Source organism: Poecile atricapillus, chromosome 11 (genome assembly GCF_030490865.1).
Source record: "Poecile atricapillus isolate bPoeAtr1 chromosome 11, bPoeAtr1.hap1, whole genome shotgun sequence".
In the NCBI taxonomy this organism is placed as follows: domain Eukaryota; kingdom Metazoa; phylum Chordata; class Aves; order Passeriformes; family Paridae; genus Poecile; species Poecile atricapillus.
In genome coordinates this window covers 13558162-13582398 of record NC_081259.1, presented here as the reverse complement: position 1 = coordinate 13582398, position 24237 = coordinate 13558162, and the positions used below count along the sequence as shown (strand labels likewise).

At 37.9% G+C, this 24237-nt stretch overlaps 1 protein-coding gene across 7 annotated transcripts in view; it reads right to left on the bottom strand.

The window, feature by feature from the left end:
• TCF12 (transcription factor 12) overlaps positions 1-24237 on the bottom strand; it is a 159898-nt gene that overhangs the window by 64273 nt on the left and 71388 nt on the right. For all 7 annotated transcript variants that reach the window (XM_058847208.1, XM_058847211.1, XM_058847210.1 and 4 more), the window contains exon 7: positions 5534-5598. In XM_058847208.1, coding sequence (XP_058703191.1) covers positions 5534-5598 — 65 coding nt within the window. The remainder of the gene's footprint in view (positions 1-5533; positions 5599-24237) is intronic.

Sequence of the window (24237 nt, the reverse complement as noted above, 5' to 3'; positions counted from 1 at the left end):
TTGTACTATTCTGTGGTATCTATACTCCTTTCACCTTTTGCTTGCTTAATCCTCACCACCTAGCCAGTAATACAAAAAAGTTGCCATTTTTGCTTTTGCACAATACGAACAAGCTTTTATGTTCTCCCTAGGCAGCTCAAATTTCTGGAATTGTACCCTCATTACACTTCCTCAGCTATTAGAGAGTGAGCTCTGAGATACTACTTGCCCCAACATTGCAGGATTGTTCTTTAGGTTGGAATTCTGCTCAAGCTGCTTTAAAGTCTCTTTAAATTTTAAAGAGGCAAATTACTGACTATGCAAAGACAAAGTAACATATACTTGCAGTCATTTCTTTTGCTGAAGTGATCATCTGTTAAATTGCCCAAGAAATTGGTGCTAAAGGCATTCTTTGAGTTTATTCCAAAAGTTCTTATAGTGTTTGTTAAGAAACAATTTTATTTTGCACAAAAATAAAACAACTTTTTAATCTGTTAAGGATGTAACAGCTAAAAAATACAGTCTAACATGCTGCCATTTTATTCTTTAATAAATAGCTAAATTTGCAGGCAACAAGATACAAACCTTTAAAGTTCCACATTAAATTGTGAAGAAAGGAGAATAGGTAAATTCTGAAAAGTTGTCTGAAATCATGTCTTAATATGTTTACTTGAAGTATATCCCCGTAAGGAGCACTAAGTGTGGCGCTAATGTGCATAAAATGTTACTGTCATACTGCAAAATTCAGGCTAATTTAATAAAGCCTGATGGGCCTTACATCATGTTGCAATGATGCAATAATATGCTGCTAAATGAGTCACCTCACATTAGCTTCATGGCAACGGCAGAGCTGATGGCTACTGAAGGGAAAATGGGGTAGCAATATTACTGCAAATATTGATGGACCAGCTTTCTATTGGATTTATTTCATCTAAGAAAAAGCTGCTTTATTTATTGTGCATTACCAACATACACAAAACTTATATAACAATAGCAGCAAGAACGAGTTAAAAATCCATCTGCTACTAAATAAAATATATGTAGTGTACACAGTATCATATAGGTTATCCATACACTGTCTGTGTAATGCTATATATTTCATGCATTATGTATATACATTATGTAGTATAGAGTAGTGTATATTTTATAAATTATTTTTATATATATGATTGTACATAATCTAAGTGAAATGTACTTAGTATATTCAATCCATAGCTCCTTCCAGCACTCTCATATTCTACAGTTTAATCAGCAGCAGTTTTTTCTAAATGGGTTTTATAATTTCTAAAGTGTCCCATCATCATGTAGACCATTGAGATTAATGAGTAACAAAAATGGAGTAAATTAAGATACGACTCTTTTAAAAGGCTATGCCTTAAACCACAAGTGGTGAATGACTCTTTAGTTCCTGCCTAGCATCCATTACATTCTGCACTCGATTCTACCTCCTTTCCCACACACAGGATAGTGTGCAGACTTCAAATTATTATGAAGGGAGGATAAATGTGTTATCTCCGCATGTCAAAAAATCCATCATGTCTATTTTTCATGCATGATTGTTTGGAATGAAAATAGAACATTAAGGGGATAGTCACCAACAATTTACTATCTTGAGCCTAGTGATGCCAGTGGGGAGAGACTGTGCCAGGCACATGAGAACAGGCACTGTGAGGCTAAAGGAGCATCCCCCTGCCAATTACCCAGGGCACTCATGGGCTCCTGGGGATAAAGTTCACCTTCTGTGGAAATCCACACAAACAATTAGAAGAATTAGTCTAACAGCTACACATGTACTGCACATTTATCTCAATTCCACTTTAAAAATAGTGCAGACCCCTGGCTTTCTTTAAACTCAGACCTGTCAAACCAATGTGCAGTGACAGCTGGGGACCTTTCTGATGATATTGGGAACGGGAGTAGTGAATTCAATATCTAAAGTCTAATGTTGTTTCTTTCACATAAGCTACTGCTTTAAGTACTAAACAACACAAATGCGGAAAAAATCCTTTTTATTACAAGAAGCTTCCTGAAAATTTAACTTTTACCTGATTTATAATTTGTGAAAAGATGTCCTTCCCAAAATTGCAATTACATGGCCAACAGGAATGGTGGAGTCCCCCACAAAAACCACAAACCACCACCTGCCCTCTAATTCAAAGACACAAGAAGAGACTTTGTATCAAGTCATGCAGCATTGCATTTCATTCTGACAGCAAAATAGAGTTTTTAGTATTTCTTCTAAAAGCTGTCAATTCTTCCTCCAGGTAAAAATATTTAGCATTCATCTAAATCAGCTCTACACAAGCCTCAATTTGTCATCTTACCCATCCACTTAGAGTCCATATACTTTTGGATGCTCCTTTTTGGCTTGTTTAAAACACCTGATGGAAAGAAAAGCTGAGAATCTGCACTTCCTGCTAAAAAAATATTCATAAATTAGCCATATTTACGTTCTTGTGACTAAACGTTACAGCTGAATCAGATTCTATTACCTAAGTTGCTCAGGTTTTTAAGCTACATTGAAAATCAATCACACTTCAACTCCTACAGCCTAAATATAAAGCCTGTAGGTAGCAAACAGTCCCTACAAATCACTGCTTAGATTATTTTCAGTAAAAGGTGAGAATGATACTAAGACTCTGAAACATTGCAGTTTACAGTAGTCTTGAAAATCTTCATTGCAGCCTTCTGTAAACTCAACAGAAAGTAAAAATTAAAACTCCTCACACTTCCATACTAGGTTATTAATACCCTTTACACCAGTAACATAAGGAAAGGAGGTAGGAGAAGGATGGATTCAAGAGTATTTGGAGAAGTTAGGTTAAGTTAGAAGCTCAATTCATGTGTACCCAATAACAAACTCAGGAGACTGACTGGCTCTTGCCATTTTATCATTTCAGAAACCTTAGCTGCTGTCCTTGAAGAGCTCATGGTTCAGAGCAGAAACTAAAAGTGTGGGGTTGGTTGGTTTCAGAGAGGAAGAAGAGTAGTGGCTTGTAATTCCTCAACAACCTAAATTTCCTTTTTATTTTTTTAAGAATACTGGAAGAAATAGACTGCAAATGTCAGAAGATAATGAAGAAGTGATACTGATTCAGCTGGAGTACACTATATAAAATAATTTCCTTCTCAGATGGCATAATAGATGATTTAATAAGGCTTTTATCACTTCCACATTTCACAGGTATACTAAGAAACCAAGGACAACTAAAACTAGTGCTGAATACAGAGCAAACCCGACTGAAAAACAGCTAAGATTTTATGATCAGCAATGGGTGAATGTATTAACTTAGATTTTGCAGGCGTCTGTTTTGGGCATCATTCCACCTCTTAATTAGTGACTTGGATGAAAAATGAAGACTACATTTACTAAACCCACAAAGCAAATAACCCATAAGGATCTACAAACGCAGTGGAAGGCTGGAATTCAAAATTGCACAGACGAATTTAGAGATGGTAGAAGCAGTGCGCTAAGAAAGTAAATACATTTTTGTACATGGAACCTGTAAACCGAAAAACACAGGGTGAGGAATAGCAAGCTAGCCAGCATTATCATAAAAAGGTATTGGGAAATTGCAGATCACCACAATTCAAATATGTATCAGAAACTGGATATTTGTTAGAAAAATAGGAAAGTACCACCCAGCAAAAAATTCACAGTATTAGGTGAAAGATCCAGGAAATTTCTTTTTGCCATGGTGGTAAGGCCCGAGGTGAGGTACTTGACTTCATTTAAAGCACTGGAATTCCCTAGAGTTGTGAACCTACTGGAGAACATTCAGAGCAGAGCATAAGCTTTTCTAGTAATATTTCAGTCTGAGCTAGATCCTGATACATAGCCACTGTTAAAATATACCTGCACTTTACACGCCCAGGTAAAAATTAACTCCAGTTATGTCTTATCTTTTCTAAGGACTCCTTATCATCTTAATCATCTAATGGTTTTTCCAGCCTCTACAGACTTAAAAGAGAATAGATTCTTCTCCATGTTCACCGTCTGTAAGACAAGAGTTAGCTACTTTAATTACAGTGATGTTTAGATAAGGGACCTGGAAACTTTCTTAAAGTAATTACACTTCAGTAGTTGAAAATGAAAGCCGGGGTGCTCATGCAGTCTCTTCCATCTCTAGACTCTTGAGAACTGACCACATGAAACCTCTGTCAGGGACAATGCAGCTGATTGATTCTTCATTTGGGTAGTAATGACCTCCCATGATCACTTTGGAGCTTCTCTATGACAGATTTCAAACACTGTAGCTGCAATGAGAGCTGTATTTCAAGCACTACCATGCATTTACAAAAAAACAAACAAAAAATTCAAAAAGATTCAGAAACCCCACCACTGTCCAAGTTAAATAATTCAAATGCTGGCAAATTTACCTGACAAAGACCCAAGAAAGTACAAACTGTAACTTATCACATGAATTTAAATGGAATTAATATTTAATTGAAAGTTAACTGTATGTTTCTGTTTTATTATCCTGAATATGAAACTAATATAGATTTACCTACAGTAACATTTTTGACACATACTAAAAATTTTAAAGGAAAAAAACTTGAGGGAGATTAAATAGTCAGAAGCTTATCAAAGGGATAAACAGAACTAAAAATGATGTTAATAAAAACAAACATGTATAAGATTGTAGGGTATATGTATCTATGGATATATGTAAAAAGTTATTATTAAATGGTACTAGACAGAAACAATCCTAAATATACAGAGATATAAAAGGACTTTCCTCACTGAGAAACAGAACAACAGAAACTACACTCATTACTGCAAAGCAGAATGGAATTTCATGCAAAGTTCACATAAAACCATTTTCCAATACAAAACATTAACTTAATGAAAGAGTAACGTGGAAATTAATTTGCTTCCAAACTGATGTCAAATTTAATTTATTATATTTAAATAGAGTACGTACAGAGTTATTTCAACCAGTAACTACACTAATACAATGTTTTACTGTCTAGACTGGCAATAATGTGAAGCCCATAACTCTCAGGTAAAGAGCTATACTGCTTTTTGGGAAAATGTTGCTGAAAGCTCACCCATACAGCTACAAATGGGTCTTTGTTTGCCACATCTGCGTTGCAGAAAAGTAGTAAAGGCTGTGAGAATGATCCTTTCTTAATAGGGGAAGCATTGCCACATGGTGCTGCCCATTCACACCTCCCAAGCTACTAGTTAAAAGACTGAAAACCAAGATGTCAAACTCATATACTAGATGTATCCTCCAGAATAAAGACACTCCTGAAAATATCTGTTCAAAGGAAATACTCAACCTACAGTAAAATTAAAAAATTATTCCTCTTTGAGAAAATAAATTAATTTCTTAGAATTATAAACACATTAATTATTTAAATCTTTATCAACAGACACTGAATGCAATCATATGCTAATTATACTTTTTATAATTTAAATTTAAAACAGCCAAACTTCCTGTGCATTCAAAACAAACTTTTAAACAACGATCAAAGTATTCTTAGTCTGGCTCATTAGAAATAACATGAAGAAAATCATCACTCTAAAATGAAGAAACTCTGTACTTACTTGACAGCCTGGTAAGCCTGTATCTCTACCATACAGTGGAAATGGACCTCTGTCGGAGGTTTTTCCTATAAAAGAAAGAAATTTAAAATTTGGTTATTTTTAAAATCCCCTAGACAACTGCATCAGTTATCCTTTTATGTGCAATTCAGAAAATCTATCAGCATCATAATAAATTTACAAACATCAAGTTGCACAAATAAAATCAGGTTTTTACATGTCTGTATTTAACGCACTTAAACAACGCTACAGTAATAGATGACCTAGATACCTAATTAAATTCCTTTTGTAACCAGTCAGATACCATAAAATATTCCTGTCCAGTATGTTGAAATACAAAAGACAAAAGTTTGTTTTCATTTCCATTATCAATAAGCAAAGGTAGAGAGACATTTATAGACATTTCTCCTTCCTACATGAAACTAACACTTAGCTGGTATCCATCTTAAACAACGAATACACTGAGCAATAAAATAAAACATATGAAAAGTAAACAAAAATTTCATTCAAAACAGTAAAACTCACACCAACCTTAAACCATGGCTGATTCATTCAGCTCTAGACACTCACCCCTAAATCCTTAAAAATCTTTTTGTTTAATGCACAAATCAGCAGGTACAAAACTCAAGCAATACAACTGGGCAAGACAGCAAAACAGACTTTTGTGCATAATAAATGCAATCTTTGTGCGTAGGTAGCACGGAGAACGCGGTGCCTCGTGAAGAGTGGCTGCCTTCTGATGTTGCTGCCTGAGGTCACAAGGCATTAGCAATGGGCTTGCCAGCTCCAGAAAAACTACTCAGTGCTGCATTTGTTAGGTATGTCAGAAAATGGCATGTTTGTATATGAAAACTCAGTGTGCAAGTTCTCCAGTAGAGCTCAGAAGTTTAGCAATCAACACTGTGAAAAAAGTCTTGAATAGAAGCCCACTGAACAATGCCAAGCATCAGACACTCATCAAGTTTGTGTATAACAGAAAACACCAAGTGTATGTGCCTGCCCTAATTACGGCACAGGGCTCAGAAAAACCCTGTACCACCACTCAGAATCTTATCCAAAGGCAAGCACTAATTAACCAGATCTACCCATTTGAAAATGAATGCTATCTCACCCAACTAGGCATTCCCTTTGCAAATGATGTGCGTGTTATCCTGCCCTAAAAGAAGAAAAAGTAGCCTTTCTTTCACATTCCAATTTCAGTGATAAATAGCTCCATGTTACTGCAATTGCACTTCAAGAATAGGACTTCCTTTGCTTTTTCTGATTTTTCTCTCTTACTACCAAAAGTCCCCTAAATATAATTTCATAAGAGGAAAATCTGAAGTATGCTTATTGTTCATTTTAAAAGTGGATCTTTTGTAAGCAGGGAGGAAGAGGAAGTCTGAATCTCTTGGAACAACATCTCTGCAAGATTATTATCGTGATAGCTACCAATGGTCAACAATAGCTTGCTTGAAAAATGGCAGCTCTGCCGTAACAAAGGAAGAAAAAAAGTTAACATTTTTCTGCTGAAGCAATTTGCCTCCAAAAACTATCAAGCACCAAGCAAATAAAATACCTAGCATGCAAAATTATAAGTAGTAGGATGAATCATGCTGTTCATATTAAACCAGACTCAGCATTTTCTTTCCAGAAAATGAGAATCTCATATCACATGATAAACAACTTTGACTGAAGTATGCAGTATTCCAGGCAGGCTTTAAAACAAATATTTGTACAAGAGTCAATTACAGAGGCTAGAAAAATTATGATTTAAATTATGGTTTGTGTAGTAAGCAAGAAATTGTTAGATAAGAATGCATAAAATCATGTTATTTAAATGTTATAATTTTTCAAGTACGGCAGATTCATATTAAAGGAGAAAAGCTTACTCCAACAGCCCAATCTACAGTAAATTTGCTTCCAAGAAGTGACCAGGAAGAGTCAAAGCTTTCTGATTCTGAAGTGCCTAAATATTTATCAAAAATTAGCTGGAGCAAATTAACATTTAACCTGTGTTCAAATGCCTTAGCTTTTCAATGAAGGGTTTGGAAAACAACCCAGAATCAACTATGAGAGGGTGCCTTTCACTGATAGTCCCAAACACATTCCCAGTGCAAGCACTTAGCACTGTCAAACTTGCAGTAGCGGCACAATGTTAAAGGTACACATTTTTTAAACACCAAAATCAAACAGACTAGCATTGAGCCTACACTCAAGTCCTGCTCCTGGTACCCTCTCAAACTATGGAGCTGCACTGGAGCAGTGGCAGCAGCTGGATCTCCACATTAGCACAGCACAAGGACGGGACAGAGGTGAGGGACCCTGGGCACCATTAGAGCACATTGCTGGAGTCCAGTGAAGCCTCTGAAGCTTCAGTGATAAAAGACCAAGGTTTCCCAGGTCATGCTGTCTGGCCATATCACAGCCTCAGTACAGATGTCAAACTGCCCTTTGTTATCTCAACCATCCTCAGCTGCTCCAGTCTAGGCACAAAGCCATTCTCACTATTTACACCCTTGTTGGCTAATGCCACAGGTAATGTTTACTTATCAATAAAACCAGAAATTACTTAGCAATACTTCACAAGTACTGGAAAGGTGCGTAATGTCAAGTTTGAGAAGAAGACACTTCCTCGATGGTTCACAGACAGGTAGGTCCCATCCATACACACTCTCTGAAAAATGCATGAGCAGTCTCTAGCATCCAATAAAGTTCATACACATGGTCAAATATATCAAAGCAGAATGCCTTTGGTCATTTTCAGATTATGAAATACCTTTCTTATTTATCCATACCTTCTACAGATAGACAGAAGAGCATAAAAATGTAGAGGTTACAGTAAAACCCAAAATTACTGGAGTCCCAGTGCTTATGAGAATGCAAACTTTGAAAATACAATGAGACTGAGAGCCAAAGCAGACCCTGAAATGACTTGCAGGCTTACCCCACAAGATTTGCAGCTGAGTCTGTTATGCCCCCTCAGGTCTTGTCTCAGTCAGTGCCCACTACACACAGATAGCGAGAGTCTCTTTTGCACTGCAGCTGGAAATTCAGAAACACTAACGCTCACCATTTCGGGGAAATAAGGAAACTCACTGTGGCACCCGATATTTATTAGAAGAAGGAGAGCAAAAAACACTGTAAATGACAAAATCCTTATTGAACACTTTCATTTGCACAGGTTTGTGCAGAGATGGAGGGAAGGTGCAGACTTATCAGCTGGGAAAGTAAAGCAGATACCCAGATGAAGTTTATTTCCTCTTTGGATCTGATTTTATTTTCACACAACAGTTAGATGCTGTCATTTTAGAACCAAAATCTATGCCTTGCTTACTAAGCAGCATCGTGGAAAACTTTTCTTCAGGTTACATCCTAGTGGCTCTATATACCAGAGCTGTGTATTCCAAGATTTAGAATAAAGCAGTAGACATTTAAAAACAATTGAGTTGGTTATATGCAAAAATTTTACATTTGCACAGGTCAATTCACGAGACATTTGAATTTTTTAATAACTTAGAATTAATGTTTTTTATGGGGCCTTGGGGTGTTTTTATCAGGAAAAATTTCAAGGACCTAGTCACCACCCAACAGACTTAAAAGTTCAGGGACTATGGAGTTAACAGAAACCCAACCAAGAAAATCCCACTAGGCATTTTGAACCACAAATATTTCCCAACTGCATAAATTTAAAACCTTGACACATTCTCTACCAATTCAAACATTTAGTAAATAATTTTTTTCTCTTGCAATCACTTGTCTAAATGTGATACGCTCACAACTTAATATAGCCTTTGAATACCACACGAGGAATTGTCTTCCACAACACATCCATACGTGTAACAGCTGTGCAGCCTAAAAACTCTGAGCACAGAACCAACTGAAACAGCAAGATGCAAAGTGATAGTGAGCTGAAAACAGCACTGCATTAACTCGCTTGAAGACTACTTCAGTGAATGTGCTATAAATGCCTGCCAGAATAAAACAGCCTTTTCCCACTGCTTCTAGATAATGCTTGGCTTATGAGAAGATGACAGAACTCTAAAAAAATTATTTCAATTCCCACAGAATTAACCCTTTACAGACCGAAGCTCTTTCTGTGCATTGCTAAGGATTTGTTTGGTTGGCAATATGGAAAGCAACAAGATCTTGTAATGAAGCAATGTTTATCATCCAGTATGAATGCTATAGTGACCACAGCTGGCAGCTGCTCTGTTTGTCAGACATGAAGCATGTCTGCCCTACTTGTACAGAGAATCTGCTTTAAGTGAATACCGAAGCATGTTTTTACAGTTCCTAAACATAATTTCTTCAATGATAACACTTTAAAATGGTCCCAACAGGTAGCCTACCCAAAAATCAGTTTATAAGCATTGTTGACAAGTTTGAGAATTTATTTTTCTTTTCAAGTTATTAAACTGGTATTGGTAATTCAGCTAGAAATCAATTATTAGACTGCCTTCTCCCCCTCCACATCCAACAAAGTATGTTTCTTTGTTACCTACAGAATGAATACAATCAAATAATTTTTCATATGCAGATCCAATGTAATAAGGAACAATCTGCACAAGCTACACTGACAGGCACATACAAAAGATGCAAGAAAAACCTTCAACAAAGTAGGTATTTTTCTACTAATCAATATTGCTTTCCAAATTACCATGAGGTAGAAAGCACACAAAATTTCTAGAATAAGGTTCTTACAGATCCACTCTTTATTTTTTAAAATTTTGTTGGAATTAAAAATTCTTATTCAGCTATTATTCAGTACAGTGAAAAAATACTATGTTTGATTAAAACACAAATCCACCTCTGCTCCTAGGACTTGGTGTTTTGCCTTTTTTGAGGCAAGACTGACACATGCAGCCATAAAAAATTTTACTACATATCTATGCATTTCCCACAGCAGCATAGGAATAATTTCTTCCTTTTCTACTGCTATCTAGCCTACTCATTAATAGAGGCTGTCACAGTTTTAGTATCTTCTCTCTAGAATTTTAAAGATCTATAATGCACACGTGTATATTTTGTGAATACACATAAAAATACAACATACATTTTTCCTTATGATAGTTGAGACCAGAACTCCTGTAAATGAAACAGAGATCTGGAGCAACACAATTTGAAGAAATGGCTTAAAACAAATGACCTCCTATTCTCTTCATGACAATGTTTAAGTATTATTGGCTGATGTGTGCCAAGCATGCTGCTGGCTGCACTAAGGATGTTTAACAAGCCAGTGCCAACAAGTGCAGCTGCTGGACTTGCAGCACCCTCCTCCTGTTCATTCCAAGCCAAATTACTCACTCAGCTATGAACAATGAAGCAGCAACACAGAAAAATGCCAAGTGCAAGTGAGATTAGTGATAAACTACAGGATCCCTACAGAGGTCAGTGATTAGCAGGCCCCCAGTCGTAATCACTTTCCTAACCTAACCTTTATCTCAGCACTCGCTCCATCTTAGCTCAGTCTTCTGACTGCGAGCAGCTTCTCCAATCAATATCCCTCCAAGTCTTGCAAACTCATCCACACTCTCACACCTTTTAATAAAGCAGTCAAACCTACACAATACAGAATGTCTGCAAACTCGTAGGACATATTTTTAACCTTAAATTTAATTAGTAATTAATACACAATAAAATCCTATTATTGGAAAAAATTTAATCAAGTAACAGAAGAGAAACTACAAACATATTTAGCCAGAAATGCCATGCCCAAGTGTAGATGAGCAATGCAGTCTATACAGCTCATCATAAAAATGGTATGTACAGACTGTGACTAGTGAAAAAATGCTGGAGTTTTTTTCCCCATACTGTGACATCCTGTAAGACCAATTTTCCCAGACAGCAGAAGTAAATGTTTTAGCAAAACTTGGGTTTAACACTGCAGATTTGCTCCCTCCACCTTTTTTCGGCCAAAATTTTGAAAGACTGGGATCCTACAAAACTAATGATTGTCAAGAAGTAAAAAACTGTGACTTCAAATGAGATTTATGGGATTTAACAGTCCAATCTCAGGTCTGCCAGGAATCTCCTAGGATTCTCCATGCCATAAATTCTCATTTGTATGAAGACAGCATTACACTTCTGTTATCTAACCCAATTACTTATTTGGATCGAGAACTACTTTTCACATCCAAATAACATAAAACGTGGAAATTCTGAAGCTGGAATTACCTGGAATCAACTTCCCTTTATAACTTTTGCAATTTAGGAACAAATACCAAATTATTGCTTTTGTTGACATTTGCACAAGATGATCTGGAAAAAAAAAAATTCCGTTTGCTTTCCAAAGATTAAAAAGATCAGAAATTTTTATACTTACAGTTGTGTTGGCATTTGCAGATGTCTTTCACTGTGAAAATTCTACTGTTTGAACCAACCAGGCAATAAATCTCAGAGTATATTTATAAAGATGTTAAACACAGAAGTCAAGGGATTTCTCACAACTTCTTTAACACAATATTTTTTTAAAAAATAATGTCAGTGTGTGAAGAGGTATTAAAGAACCTGCTTCTCAAAGATATGCCTTTGACACTTCCATCCCATTGATTTGTAAGTACATCTAAGAAAAGATGGAGTATTTTGTCAGTTTGCAGATCACTGCACAGATCTTGTGCTATAAAAACAATTTATTAATGTTCTTATGTACTTCATATACACAGGAGGTAAGGGTGGACTAAATTCCACATTATATTTGGATTGACCCTATGAACTTGTAATTTATATGCTCATGTCAAACTAAGAACATTTCTATTCCAACAGAGGCTGATCCATGAGGGCTCCTTTCTCAGTACTATTCCTGTCCTTCCACTTAGCAGGCTTACACTGAGCTGAATAACAAATCAAATGTTTGCAAGGCTAAAAGGCACTGAAGTCGCTGGCAGGAAGAATGCACAGCAGTGACTGAGGGAAGAGGGAGGACAAACCTGAAGAAAGAACTTTCTTCTCTTCCTCCCCCAAGCATATGTGGGCAAGTATCTGCAAACTAAATAATTCCTGAATAGCTGTTCCATGTAGTTTCAAATCCTCCACTACTATGTCTACCCCAGGCTAACCTTACCATTAACAATGTTAACACTCTATTAACTCATTATGTGTGTTGCACACAGAGGGAACACCCGGTGAGAAACAGATTTAAAATATACTAAAAATGAGGGAAATCAGGGATATCGAATATCCAGAAAACAATAACCCAAGTGAGTTTGCATATGAACACACAGCTATTCCCCACTGGTGGCATTTGTCATACACATTTACTTACCTCACCTATCCATTCCATGTTTTTCTGGAGTATCCAAGTGTCCTCACTTTGTCAATTAAAATATTTCTCCTTTTGCCATTTTCCCCCACCTCATCCCCAAGGGATTTAGCTCAAGTTCTTAAGTAACTAACCAAGCTCCTACTTATAGTTAACTTGAGAAGCATCCCTTGCTCTCCTGGTGGAATTTGTCCCAGATCTAAGGACAAAAATTACTTTGAACATCAATTACATTCTTAAGTCTAAAGTCAAGAGGATTTTTTAATTGGAAATGAATAGAGAATCCATACTTTACAACAAAATGTTACACCTGTTTCCAATTAAAAGATTATTTTGGTGAGACTACTTACTACAAATTACTAGATTACTTCATATATATATATATATATATTCTGCAGGTATCTACAGCTTCTCTTACTATCCAAGATCTATTAATTCTCATTAAATGTGAAAAGTCAGCTTGTCAACAAAGAAAGATTTCCCCCTTGCCCATTTTGTGTATAAACACAGCCACAAACACAACAAACATTTATAAGCATCTTCCACAAGGCAACTGGCAAATGCATACAATGGTCCTCTGTTGTGCAACCCTTTTGATGGTTTTTATTTGAATGATTTGCATGACTTTTTCTAACTTCATCCTTCACAGCCATCTCAGTTGGAGAGACAGAGGTTTACAAAACAGGCCAAACTGTGGCCTCCAGACTAGCAGTAACTGCTAGACTAAAGGAAGAGAAAAAAAACCAACAGAAACAAAACAACCCCAAACAAAAAAATACAACCAAACAAAAAACCCTGCCAAACCCAAAGAACCAAACAACACAGAAAAACAACATAGAAAACCAAACCCCAAACACACATTAGATACTAAAACACCTTTTGGAAGACAAAACAACACGTTAACTGTTTTCTGAGTATTACTTCTTCTAGAAACAATTCCCATAGGTACCACAGAATAATCAAGTTAGCTGTTAAAACAGGAGGGGAAATCCTCAGGAGAGGGTGCCTGCAAAGAGCCATCTCCTGGTTAGGGGCTGGAAACTCCTGACTGCTCACATGCATTATATGAAGGCACATCAAGCCAAAAGAATGTGAAACAAAAACCCCATAAAGAAGAATTAGATAGTCTAGATTAATGCAAATTACTTAAAAAAGGTAAGAGCTTAAAACAGGTGTTCTTATTTTAGTACAAATGCAGTATTTACAGTACAGGACTTTAGAAAAATGTCCAAAAATTCAAAGCAATCCTCTCACGCCCTGAGCCACTGACAATAACTGCACAAGAGAACATCACTGGCTGCAGAAATGGAAACTGGTATTGGAGCTACACTGAGAACAAACTTCTAACTGCCTACTGAAAAAACACTCAAAGCATACAGACCTCTCTAAACCATCCCTCATCTGCAGGCACCTCACATCTCCATGTTTTTATGAAAACACCAATACCTCACTGCCAAGACCCCTCAAGGATGAATATTGGAGTTTTAAGTCACAGAGTATTTATAAGAGATTGTAACAGGTGTGGGAATGCAACTGAGGAAACATAAAGGATAATAACCCAAGTCCACACATAGTCAAGGTGATCATAACTCTCAGGTTTAAAAACACCACGGAACATGGGGAGCTGCTCAATGAACTAAAGACTAAAACTTCATATATCAATAAACACTACCTCTATGCTTGGCTACACATGCTTTACAGAGGCTTTAAATGACCTAAAGCAGGTAAGGAAAACACCTTTCCTCAGCATGTTAAGAACAAAAGGAATGCTCATTGCAATATTGATAGTTATTTTATAGAAATGGTGACATGAATAAGAATGATAAAATACTTTCAACAGCAAGGAGAATGTAAAAGCAATTGCTAATGTTCTGCACATCTGCACCAGCAGGTCGAGGTAACCTGACTCCAAAAGGATTTTTTAATTTTTTAAAAATATATATAAACCAAGGGGTTCTCTCAGACATTAAGGCTGGTTTTTACTAAGTCTTAGAATATTCATAAAGTGCAAGATCTCTAAAAGAAAGCTCATTTTGTACAATATTTAAATAAGTAAATAGGATTATACAAAGAATTTATTCCTCTGATATCAAATCATAAATAATGACATCACTAAAATGGAATTTTATTAATAATGGATTAGTAGGCTAATGGTAATGCTCTTAAATCTGATTTTTTGGGAAAGGTGTGGTTTTTTCACTGTAAGGTGGCACAGTACACTATCAGTGTACCCGAGTTTTGTAAGCTATGTGCATTGATAACCTGATTGACAATAAATGGATACATTTTAAAAGAATTATTTAAAGGAATAACCTTATTACTCTATTAAAATAATAATGCATTAAGGGAGTGAAAGGCTCCAGATAATGTTTTAAATGCAACTGGAACCAGCAATATGACTCAAACCTTGCCCCTAAATTTAGCCTTTTCTGCCTTTTTTTTTCTTTTTTTTTTTTGTCAATCTAAATGTGTTGCTGGAAATTCAGAGCTTGCTGGCAGATTGAAACAAATGAAGATAAATCATTGGAATGCTCTGAACTGCACTTAAGGAAGCAAACTGCCTCTTATTCAGCCACGTGCAGAAGAATGCCTGCAGGACTGAGACAAGGCCCTGCAGCCTGGAACTGCATTTACCCTTCAGGACGAGGGTAGCAGCCATAGAAACTTTCCAGGTTCCTCATTATCCCAACCTCTCCTCCTGGCCTGCCTCAGGACCTCTGCAAAAGGCATTCTGGCCCTGGCAAATCCCATCCCACAGGGAACCTCCTGAGGCATTGACTGGAAAAGGCCAAATGTCCACCTGGGTGTTAAGGATATGTGGTTATGTTACCTGAAAGTACTGCAGAGTGAAAATCTTCCTTCTAAGCCTAAACAGTATTAATGAGTGAAAGTAAAACCACATGGGCTTTGTATCTTTTTATCTATTTTACCTGCTTGTATTTCAACTCCCTGGACTATAGAACAGGTACTGTGGAGCCTGCATGTTGTTGTGGAGCCTTTTATACACAAACAAGAATTAATTTCAAAGACACTTCTGATTTCATACCTAGCTGTTATCTCTGCTGTAAGCTTTCAACTACATATTAGCTTTTAATATCGAACAGTCATAAACACTTATAAAACACTTTTCTTGATCCTGATCTGAGTAATTCATCTAAATCTCAGCATCTGAAGCACCTATTTTATGTCTCATGCAGTTTTTTCAACTAAAATTTATCTTTTGACCTCTCTCCCTGCATCTATAGTTCTGTTATTACTAACTGTTATTACAGTGTACATGGAACCTTTCTTGCTTAATATCTTTATCAGCCTGGATGAAAACGCAGAACACACCCTAAAAGAGTTTGCACAGACCCCAATTTTTGAGATTCAGTTAGTATACTTGAAGGCAGGACCACCATTCAGAGGAACAGAAACAATCTAGGGGATTGGGCCAACAAGAGCCTCATAAAATTCAACCAAAACAAATGTCAAGTTCTGCACCTGGCATGGAGCAGCCCCTTACACCAGCACAGGTTGGGGTCTGGAAGGGGCAGCTGCAGGTAAGACAGCATGGGCAGGGCAGTGACCATCCATGTCTGCTCAGCATGCCTTACAGCAGATCAAAAATATTGCTCCTAATTTCCAAACCCCCAATTAAAACAAAACAAAACCTCACCAGCCCACAAACACCAACAGCCCAGCCAACCCTAAGCTAAAGAGCAATAAACAGAAAGAATCCAACCGCTTTCACTGGATGCAAGGGTTCCTTTCTTTTAACTAGTATCACATCCATTCCAGAATCCTGGATTCTGAAATCCTGCAACTGGCAATTCTCCCCCCAACTTCTGTCAGGTCAAATTACTTCCAATTTCTTCAGCTTCCTTTTGCAATGACTTCATATATCTATTTTTCTGTACTGGATTCTCTTTACCTCTTACTTTTCCTTCAACACCAAAATTCAGCAAAATAAGTTTAAGTTTTCCAATTCAACTGAATTAATTCCCTTAATTATTCGTTACATATTGGCTCTGCAAAAATGCTCATGCATCTAAAAACCCACACACCACTGTTCCATACCTCTTTCCTTCATTGCCCATGAGAGCACTCTCTTGGATATCCGGCCTCTGCAATGAGTTTATGATTTGCACTCTGCTGTACAAAACAGTAAATGATGCTGAATGATGATCAAAACTATCCTTTGAGCAAGCCATTTGAAGAAGAATCGTAAAAAGGATTAACACTGATATTGAAATATCTGGGTTTCTCCATTTCTTTAAATTAAAATTGCATAGTAAAGTAAAACATGGAACCATTGTAGGAGTTCCATGCCACAGTTGTATCTTGAAACTTTCACTTCCTCTGTGTTTATTTAATTCATAGATATATCCTAATTAAAAAAACTAAAGTAGTACTGAGGTCATTTAAATTGCTGCACTTTTACTTCTAGGGTTATATTCACAAAGTCTATTTTAAGAACTGCTTTGGAAGCAACTGATGTTTTATGCAGTGAACTGCTATTTTCCCAGATGAATAGAATATCCATTCTTTGGCTCACAGTTTCCATGACACTAAAAACAAAACATTCATCGGCACCAGCTCAGTGTTTGATGGTAAATGCAGCTGCAGCTCACAACAGCTTGCAGTGTACCTCAGCCTGCCCCAGCTGAACAGAGGCACTGTATTTCCCCAACGCAATTTCATTGTTTTACAGACAAGCCTTTTCTTGCCAAACTCAAACATTTCAAATCCTGCTGCTGTTCTGTCTTGAAATGAAAAGTTACTCAATTCTGTAAGTAATGATACTAATGCTAAGTCTTCCAAATTACCAAACAAAGTACATAACCGGAAACACAGCTTCGGTAACAGTAGCATCTGCCCCTACAGTTAAAAAGAAATTTTTGGCCAAAGAATTTCAAACTTTGCTCCTTGATACAATTCCAACTCACTTGCTTCAAGTAAGCTGTTGAAAAAAAAATTATGGGGCAATTTAAAAACTGGTAAATGGAGAAAGTCACATGGCAGTCCAGAGACAAGGGATGGCACTGAGCTTTCAGAACTCCCCAAAGAGGAGCATTAAAGTGTGCACATCTCTTCAGAACAGACAGTCCTCTGTCTGTTTAGGCCAAGATGCAAGACTTCCACTTGCTAATAATTTAATTCTGCCCCACATTAACTAACTTTTCATCTGTCTGACATCCAGTTTAGGTACACAGTCACTCCCCTTTTCACACTGATCAGCACACCACTGTTAAACAAGCACTGAGACTTAATCACATTGGCTTGATTCTAAAGGTCCCATCAAAAACAGGACCTAATCAGCACTCCACATTTATTAGGAGTAGGTTTAGGCACGAATTCCATAAAGCAACTATGCACATATGTCCTTCCAAGTATACGAATGGACTAAATTCCGCAGGGACTGCTCATATGAACTACACTCTCAGGAAACTGCCAGAGGACTGCAGGCAGATCTGACAAAGGGAAGCACATCATCTCAGCCAACTCTTAATGTAGCTCTTAAGAAATTCTGTCCAAACTACTGGAAATATTGAAAAAGTACTAAGTTAATAATAACCCGTTTGCTACTTAACGGAGGTGCTATTTTAAGCCAGAAATTAATTTCTAGTTTTGCTATAAAATGCAGTCCACCTTCTCTAAGGGCAGAAACAAAGTGGTGGCTGGCAGCACGCCGTGTTTGGAGCAGAGGGGAGCCAGCAGCGCCGTGTCGGGGTGCCGATCCCGTCCCCCCTCCCGGTGCCGATCCCGTTCCACCTCCCGGTGCCGATCCCGTTCCACCTCCCGGTGCCGATCCCGTTCCACCTCCCGGTGCCGATCCCGTTCCACCTCCCGGTGCCGATCCCGTCCCCCCTCCCGGTGCCGATCCCGTCCCCTCTCCCGGTGCCGATCCCGTCCCCCCCCGGTGCCGATCCCGTCGCCCCCCGGTGCCGATCCCGTCCGTCCCCCCCCCCCCGGTGCCGATCCCGTCCCCCCCAATGCCGATCCCGTCCCCTCTCCCGGTGCCGATCCCGTCCCCCCCCGGTGCCGATCCCGTCGCCCCCCGGTGCCGATCCCGTCCGTCCCGCCCCCCCCGGTGCCGATCCCGTCCCCCCGGATCGCGTTCCCGCTCCCCGCGGCGCGGGCGCTGCCGTGCGCAGAGCGCCCCCTGGCGGCCGCGGGGCTGCAGCGCCCCGGGAGCGGCGCACGGGCACGGCCCCGCCAGGCGCTGCCCCGCAGCGGCGCGCTCCGAGACTCCCCTTCCCACACAGGCCTTCAAAGTACGGCTCGGCAAAGAAAAACAGTAATCCAGAGGCTGCAGCAATATTCAGTAATAAATCATTAACGAAACAAAAATTAAATCATTGCTCTTTATACCCAAACCATTGACTTCAACTTGAGATTCAGCAGACCCTTCAGGATCAAAGAGTGTTACAGCAGCTTACTGTCAGAGGCCGGTGGAATTCACTTTCAAGCATTACTCTTAATAAATTTCTATTGATGGCCTTTCTACTGACAACTTACTGGACTTTTATCACATCCTTGCACTAAGCCATTAACAAGACTGGATCAGTGCACTCCCCACAGGCCACTGCAGATTACAAGATCAGAAAAAAAGTGAAGCTTGCTTTTTCAGCTTTCCCAGGACCTGAATAAGAAACATACACACAGCGTGCAACATTCTTATTGCCAACACAGGACTTCCACCTTCACAGAACTCTAGTGACTGGAATAGAATCTATGTTGCAACTAGTCATCATTGTAACCTAGGAGGAAAATTTTGCAAATATCTTTTGCAAACAGAGTCTTGCAGAAGTTCTTTAGTGGATCGGTAAATGCTGATACAGGACACAAATGCCATTTCAACATTTCAATTTTATTAAGTGTTTGCTGAGGGTTTGACTCCTTTTTTCCTTCTGAAGCTTAAAAGGAGACAAGAAGTCCAGGAGCTGGCAGAAATACTCAACTCCCCTTACAGTTCCTGGAAAGAATTTTCTTATCTATAGATTTAAATTCTTCAAGTTTATTGCATCACTGGTATACATTTCCCTATCCTAATGTTTCCCAAACAGCAGACAATAAATTGAAGATCCACCATCTGATTGGTATATTAGAGATGATGTTTTTGGTCCTTTACATAAAATATGCTGCCACTTTTATTTTGAAAAATATGTTTTTCATGAACATGTTGAAGAAAATGTTGAAGATAAATCCATATGTTTTCCTGAGACTATCTTTTTGTAGCTGTAGTGGCAGCAGCAAATAAGGGACTTCATAGGAAGAATACAAGCAACAGTGTCTAAGTCCATAGTAAAATCCCACCTGTTTGTGATTATCACACACACAGCCAGGCGTGCAGGGGGAAGATGAATGAACATAGAGAAGCTTTTTCAAGTATAATTTGCAGCATGAAAACCTGAAAAAAACCCCACATCTTAAGCTAACACAGATTCTTCATAGGTCAATAGTTAGTGATCCTTTTTACTGCTCCCTTCTCAAATGCAGATTCTTTATAGCTGTTTACTTTCTGAAACTTTGGGTAATGTCTAAAGATGCTAAATTGTAATATCAACCTATTAAATCAGTAACAGGGGAGAAGACTGGACAGACAAACAGTATCTATTATAACCACTACCAGCATCTCTCTTGCCCAACCATGAGCCATGTCTTGTCCATCTGCTCAGGTACTTAAGTTCTTTTTCAAGAGATAATTGTAAAAAATTAATAAATTCTTATCCATGTGAAAGTGGATTTAAAAAAAATAAAAATTACAGCAGCTATATTGGATACAGAATGTCAAAATTCAGAGTCTCAAAAAAATAGTGTTTTAAAAGAATCTCCAAAAATGATAGCTAAAAGATGTCTGCTTTTCAGATAGCAAAGCACCCAATTTTATTAGAAGCATAACTCAATCACAAGTGCACAGGAATGCTGAAGCCATGTCATGTAGCTCTATTTGAAATCCTAAATATGGATTTATGACCCTGATCCTTCAAACAGCTACATACGTGCTTAACAGGATTATGGGTTTTAAGTCTCTTAGATGCAGAAGTATTTGTAAAATTAGGACTTACCTTGGGCATGCAGATCAGTCGGACACATTAGATATATACTGACTTCTGTTACATTTGTAAGATGTTTCGACATTTCCTATTATATCAGATAAACACTGAAGTAAAATTATTTCAGCAGTATTTTCTTTGCATGTATCACAAAAAGCTTAGAAGGATTATTGTTTTCCTAAAAGAAAACAGGGTACTATTGGAGCATTACCAAAGCACCAGAACACTAATTAAATGGTCACTTTGCTTATGACAAAAACAGCCTTTAAGCAAAAATCAGAGATATGTTTTAAATAGCTTTTTTCACACTATCCTAGAACATTATGTATTTCTAGAACAGGAGCTAAACTGAAATATTCTGAAAAGAGAAAGCACTTGAGATTCTATTTCAACAATTGTGTGCATGTGTGTAGAAGTAACAACACTTCACCTATGCACATTTCCGTGTATCCAAAACACTTCAGCTACATATATGCTAAGATTTTTCTTCCTTGAATTAGACCCATTCTTTACTACTTTTTAATTCTTTTTTTAAGTCTTTTTTTTTTTTTTTTTCCAATTACAGGCAGGAAATAAAAAGAAACGCAACTCTTTTATGTAAAGTAAATCCATCTGGATGTTTGCTGCATCCTATATTATAAACTTGTGATCCCCAACCAGAATGAGTTATAGTGAAGCTGCAGGCAAAATTGTCTCCATATACCACAATCCATTATCCCTGTCAAGTTAATGTTCCATGTTGAGCCATATGGCGTGGGTACACACTCAACAAAGGAAATTCCTTAAACTTGTTATAATCAGCACTTACAGTCATCCAAAAAAACTGACATAAACAGCTTTATTGTGTTTTGTGCATTTCAGATGATATCCATGACAAAAAGAGGAAGCTTCAGGGGGAGGGGAGGAAAAAAAAAAAGAAAAAAAAAAAAGAAAAAAAAAAAAAAAAGAGGGAGGAGGCAGCAAAGTTGCAATAATAAAAAGGGAGGGGAAGAGACAGACACTGTACATTTCATAATTACACAATTTTCCTTAGCAAGTGATTTTCAATTACAATAAAGCTCAAGACTCCTGACACTGATACAGTGTGCCAGATTAAGAAGAGACAAAAAAACCCTAAAAACCCTGTATCAATACTTCATTTTCAATGCAAATAATATATTCTATAGTTTCAAAGTGCCTGACTCATGCAAAAGATTATCAATTAAAAAAAAAAAAAGTGAATAATTTTCAGTTTTCCTGACTTTGAAAAGAAGGTTTGCCTTCAGTTGTTATACAATTATCAAGAATTTAACAATCCTTCATTAGCAATATGGCAATTTAAGTAAATATCTTTCTATGCATTAAGTGTAGGTCACAGATGAATTAAGGACTCCCAGAAGCCTCTGCTACCTGGCACAACCCATCACATCAAGCCTAAGTCAAGGTACAAGTAGAGCAGAACTTCATTCCAGCCCCCGCAGTGACAACAATAAAACGCTGAGAAAACACACTATCAAATACTGAACTCAGCATCAATTTCTGTTAATTACAGCCTTGTCAGCAACGTGATTATTCAAACAGCTCATGCAAATGTTAATGAGTCCTTATTTGCATATTTATTTTTTCCTTTGTTGAAATGTCATTGATTATTACATTCTACAATGATGAATGCTGCTGATGATGTGCTCTGATATGTAATTAGTCATTAAGTGGAATGAATAGATCAATTATGAAAAAGGAGTGAGATTAAGAAATATCAAACAAGACCGCCCAATGTAACCATAGAATTTTTTTTAAAGGAACTAAAATAATTTCTTGGCATTTAAAGTGCAACATCAGTAGTTTTCAATAAATAAACTACTACTTTCCTGAGGTTAAATAAGATCTTCCACATGCACTGCTACTTGGGTAATCTAATTACAATAGCAGAGCGCCTTTGTAAAATCGGTACGAAATCTGCAGTGCCACATAGGTTTTGGGGTTCGGTCGCTGTATCCTGTCCTTCCTCCAGTTTGGTTTTTTTTTTAGAAAAGCTGCTCATGATCCCCCCCAGCTCTGATCTCTGAGCAGGACTGAGAGCAGCGCTCGCAGCAGCCCCACTTTGTTCACAAGGCGAAGGCGAGCGCTGCCTTTTGCGACTGCCTGCTCCGACTCCCCAGCCAGCACTCGCGGCTTGCGGATGAAGGGGAAATGGGAGAGAAGAGGAAGGAAGGAAAAAAAAAAAAAAACCCCTAACAAAAAAAACACATTACTGCAGACCAGATGGGAACATTCCACATGACCAAACCAATCAATCACCTCGGTGGGGCGCAGGTGCAACACAGCCGTGTAGCAACACACCATTTCACAGTCTATCGGGCACAAACACATGGTCACCAATCAATGGCACCCCCAGGACCTGGGGGGGAGGCTCTCTCGAGCCTTACTGGTCCATGCCTGATGACTTCATAATCACACATCATTTCATTCACTGGAGGATACAAACCAGCATTCTAATAACCTTCCCCCGAAACCGGTCATGTTGTGCATATTAATAGAGTGCTGGGTAGAGCTCAACCACCGGCTCCACGCTGCAATTCGAGCAGAGCCTGCAAGAAGGAAACAACCTGAAGCTAAGAACTTCTGCCCGAGGAAGGAGTCGGCTCAGACCCAGATCAATGGCGACATTATTCATTTTGCCAAAATAAACTCCGCACAACGCTCGCACCTTTCACCAAGCGACCCCTGAACAATAGCAAGCAAGCAGAGATAAAGGACAAAGCAGGATGAAAAATCAATGAAAGAACGTGCTGCTGGACCTGGTGATATGCGAGACAAAATTCTGAAACAAACAGGAACACCGGTAACAACAACAAAAAAAGAAAAACTATTTAAAAAATTATTTATATGCTTACCAATGCTTTCAGGGAAAGAAAGAATTTTATTTCTTTTAGGCCAAGTATCACAGATTAGTCTTAAAACAAGCAGATAAAAAAAGTACACAATGCGATGTGATCCCAACACGCCAAGACTTGGATCAGAGCACTAGCTGCCTTTGACTAGTTTGCAAAAAAGGTCAATTGGAAATGTTAATTTATGTTTGTGTTATTGATGACTCAGGAGTATAATAAACATTATGGACATAAGGATATAGTGACATTTTTGCCAGAGCATACAACAATATACTGTTAAGTATTTGCACTGTTAAAAAGATACTCGGGAAACAAATGCGATAAGAAGTACATCTTCTCGTGGAATTACATTATGCCTTGGGGCCAAAAGTCAAATGAGTTGCAACTGAAGTGTAAAAGACTAAACAAACTACTAATACACACATACAATGTTTAGAATGCTCTAAGTACCCAGGTAGGACTCCACCATTTTGTACCAAAGCAAAGAGCTTAGTTTTATTTATGTACTTCTTAAACTGATTATATGAGGAGCAGACACCTCTAAATTTTACAGTTAAA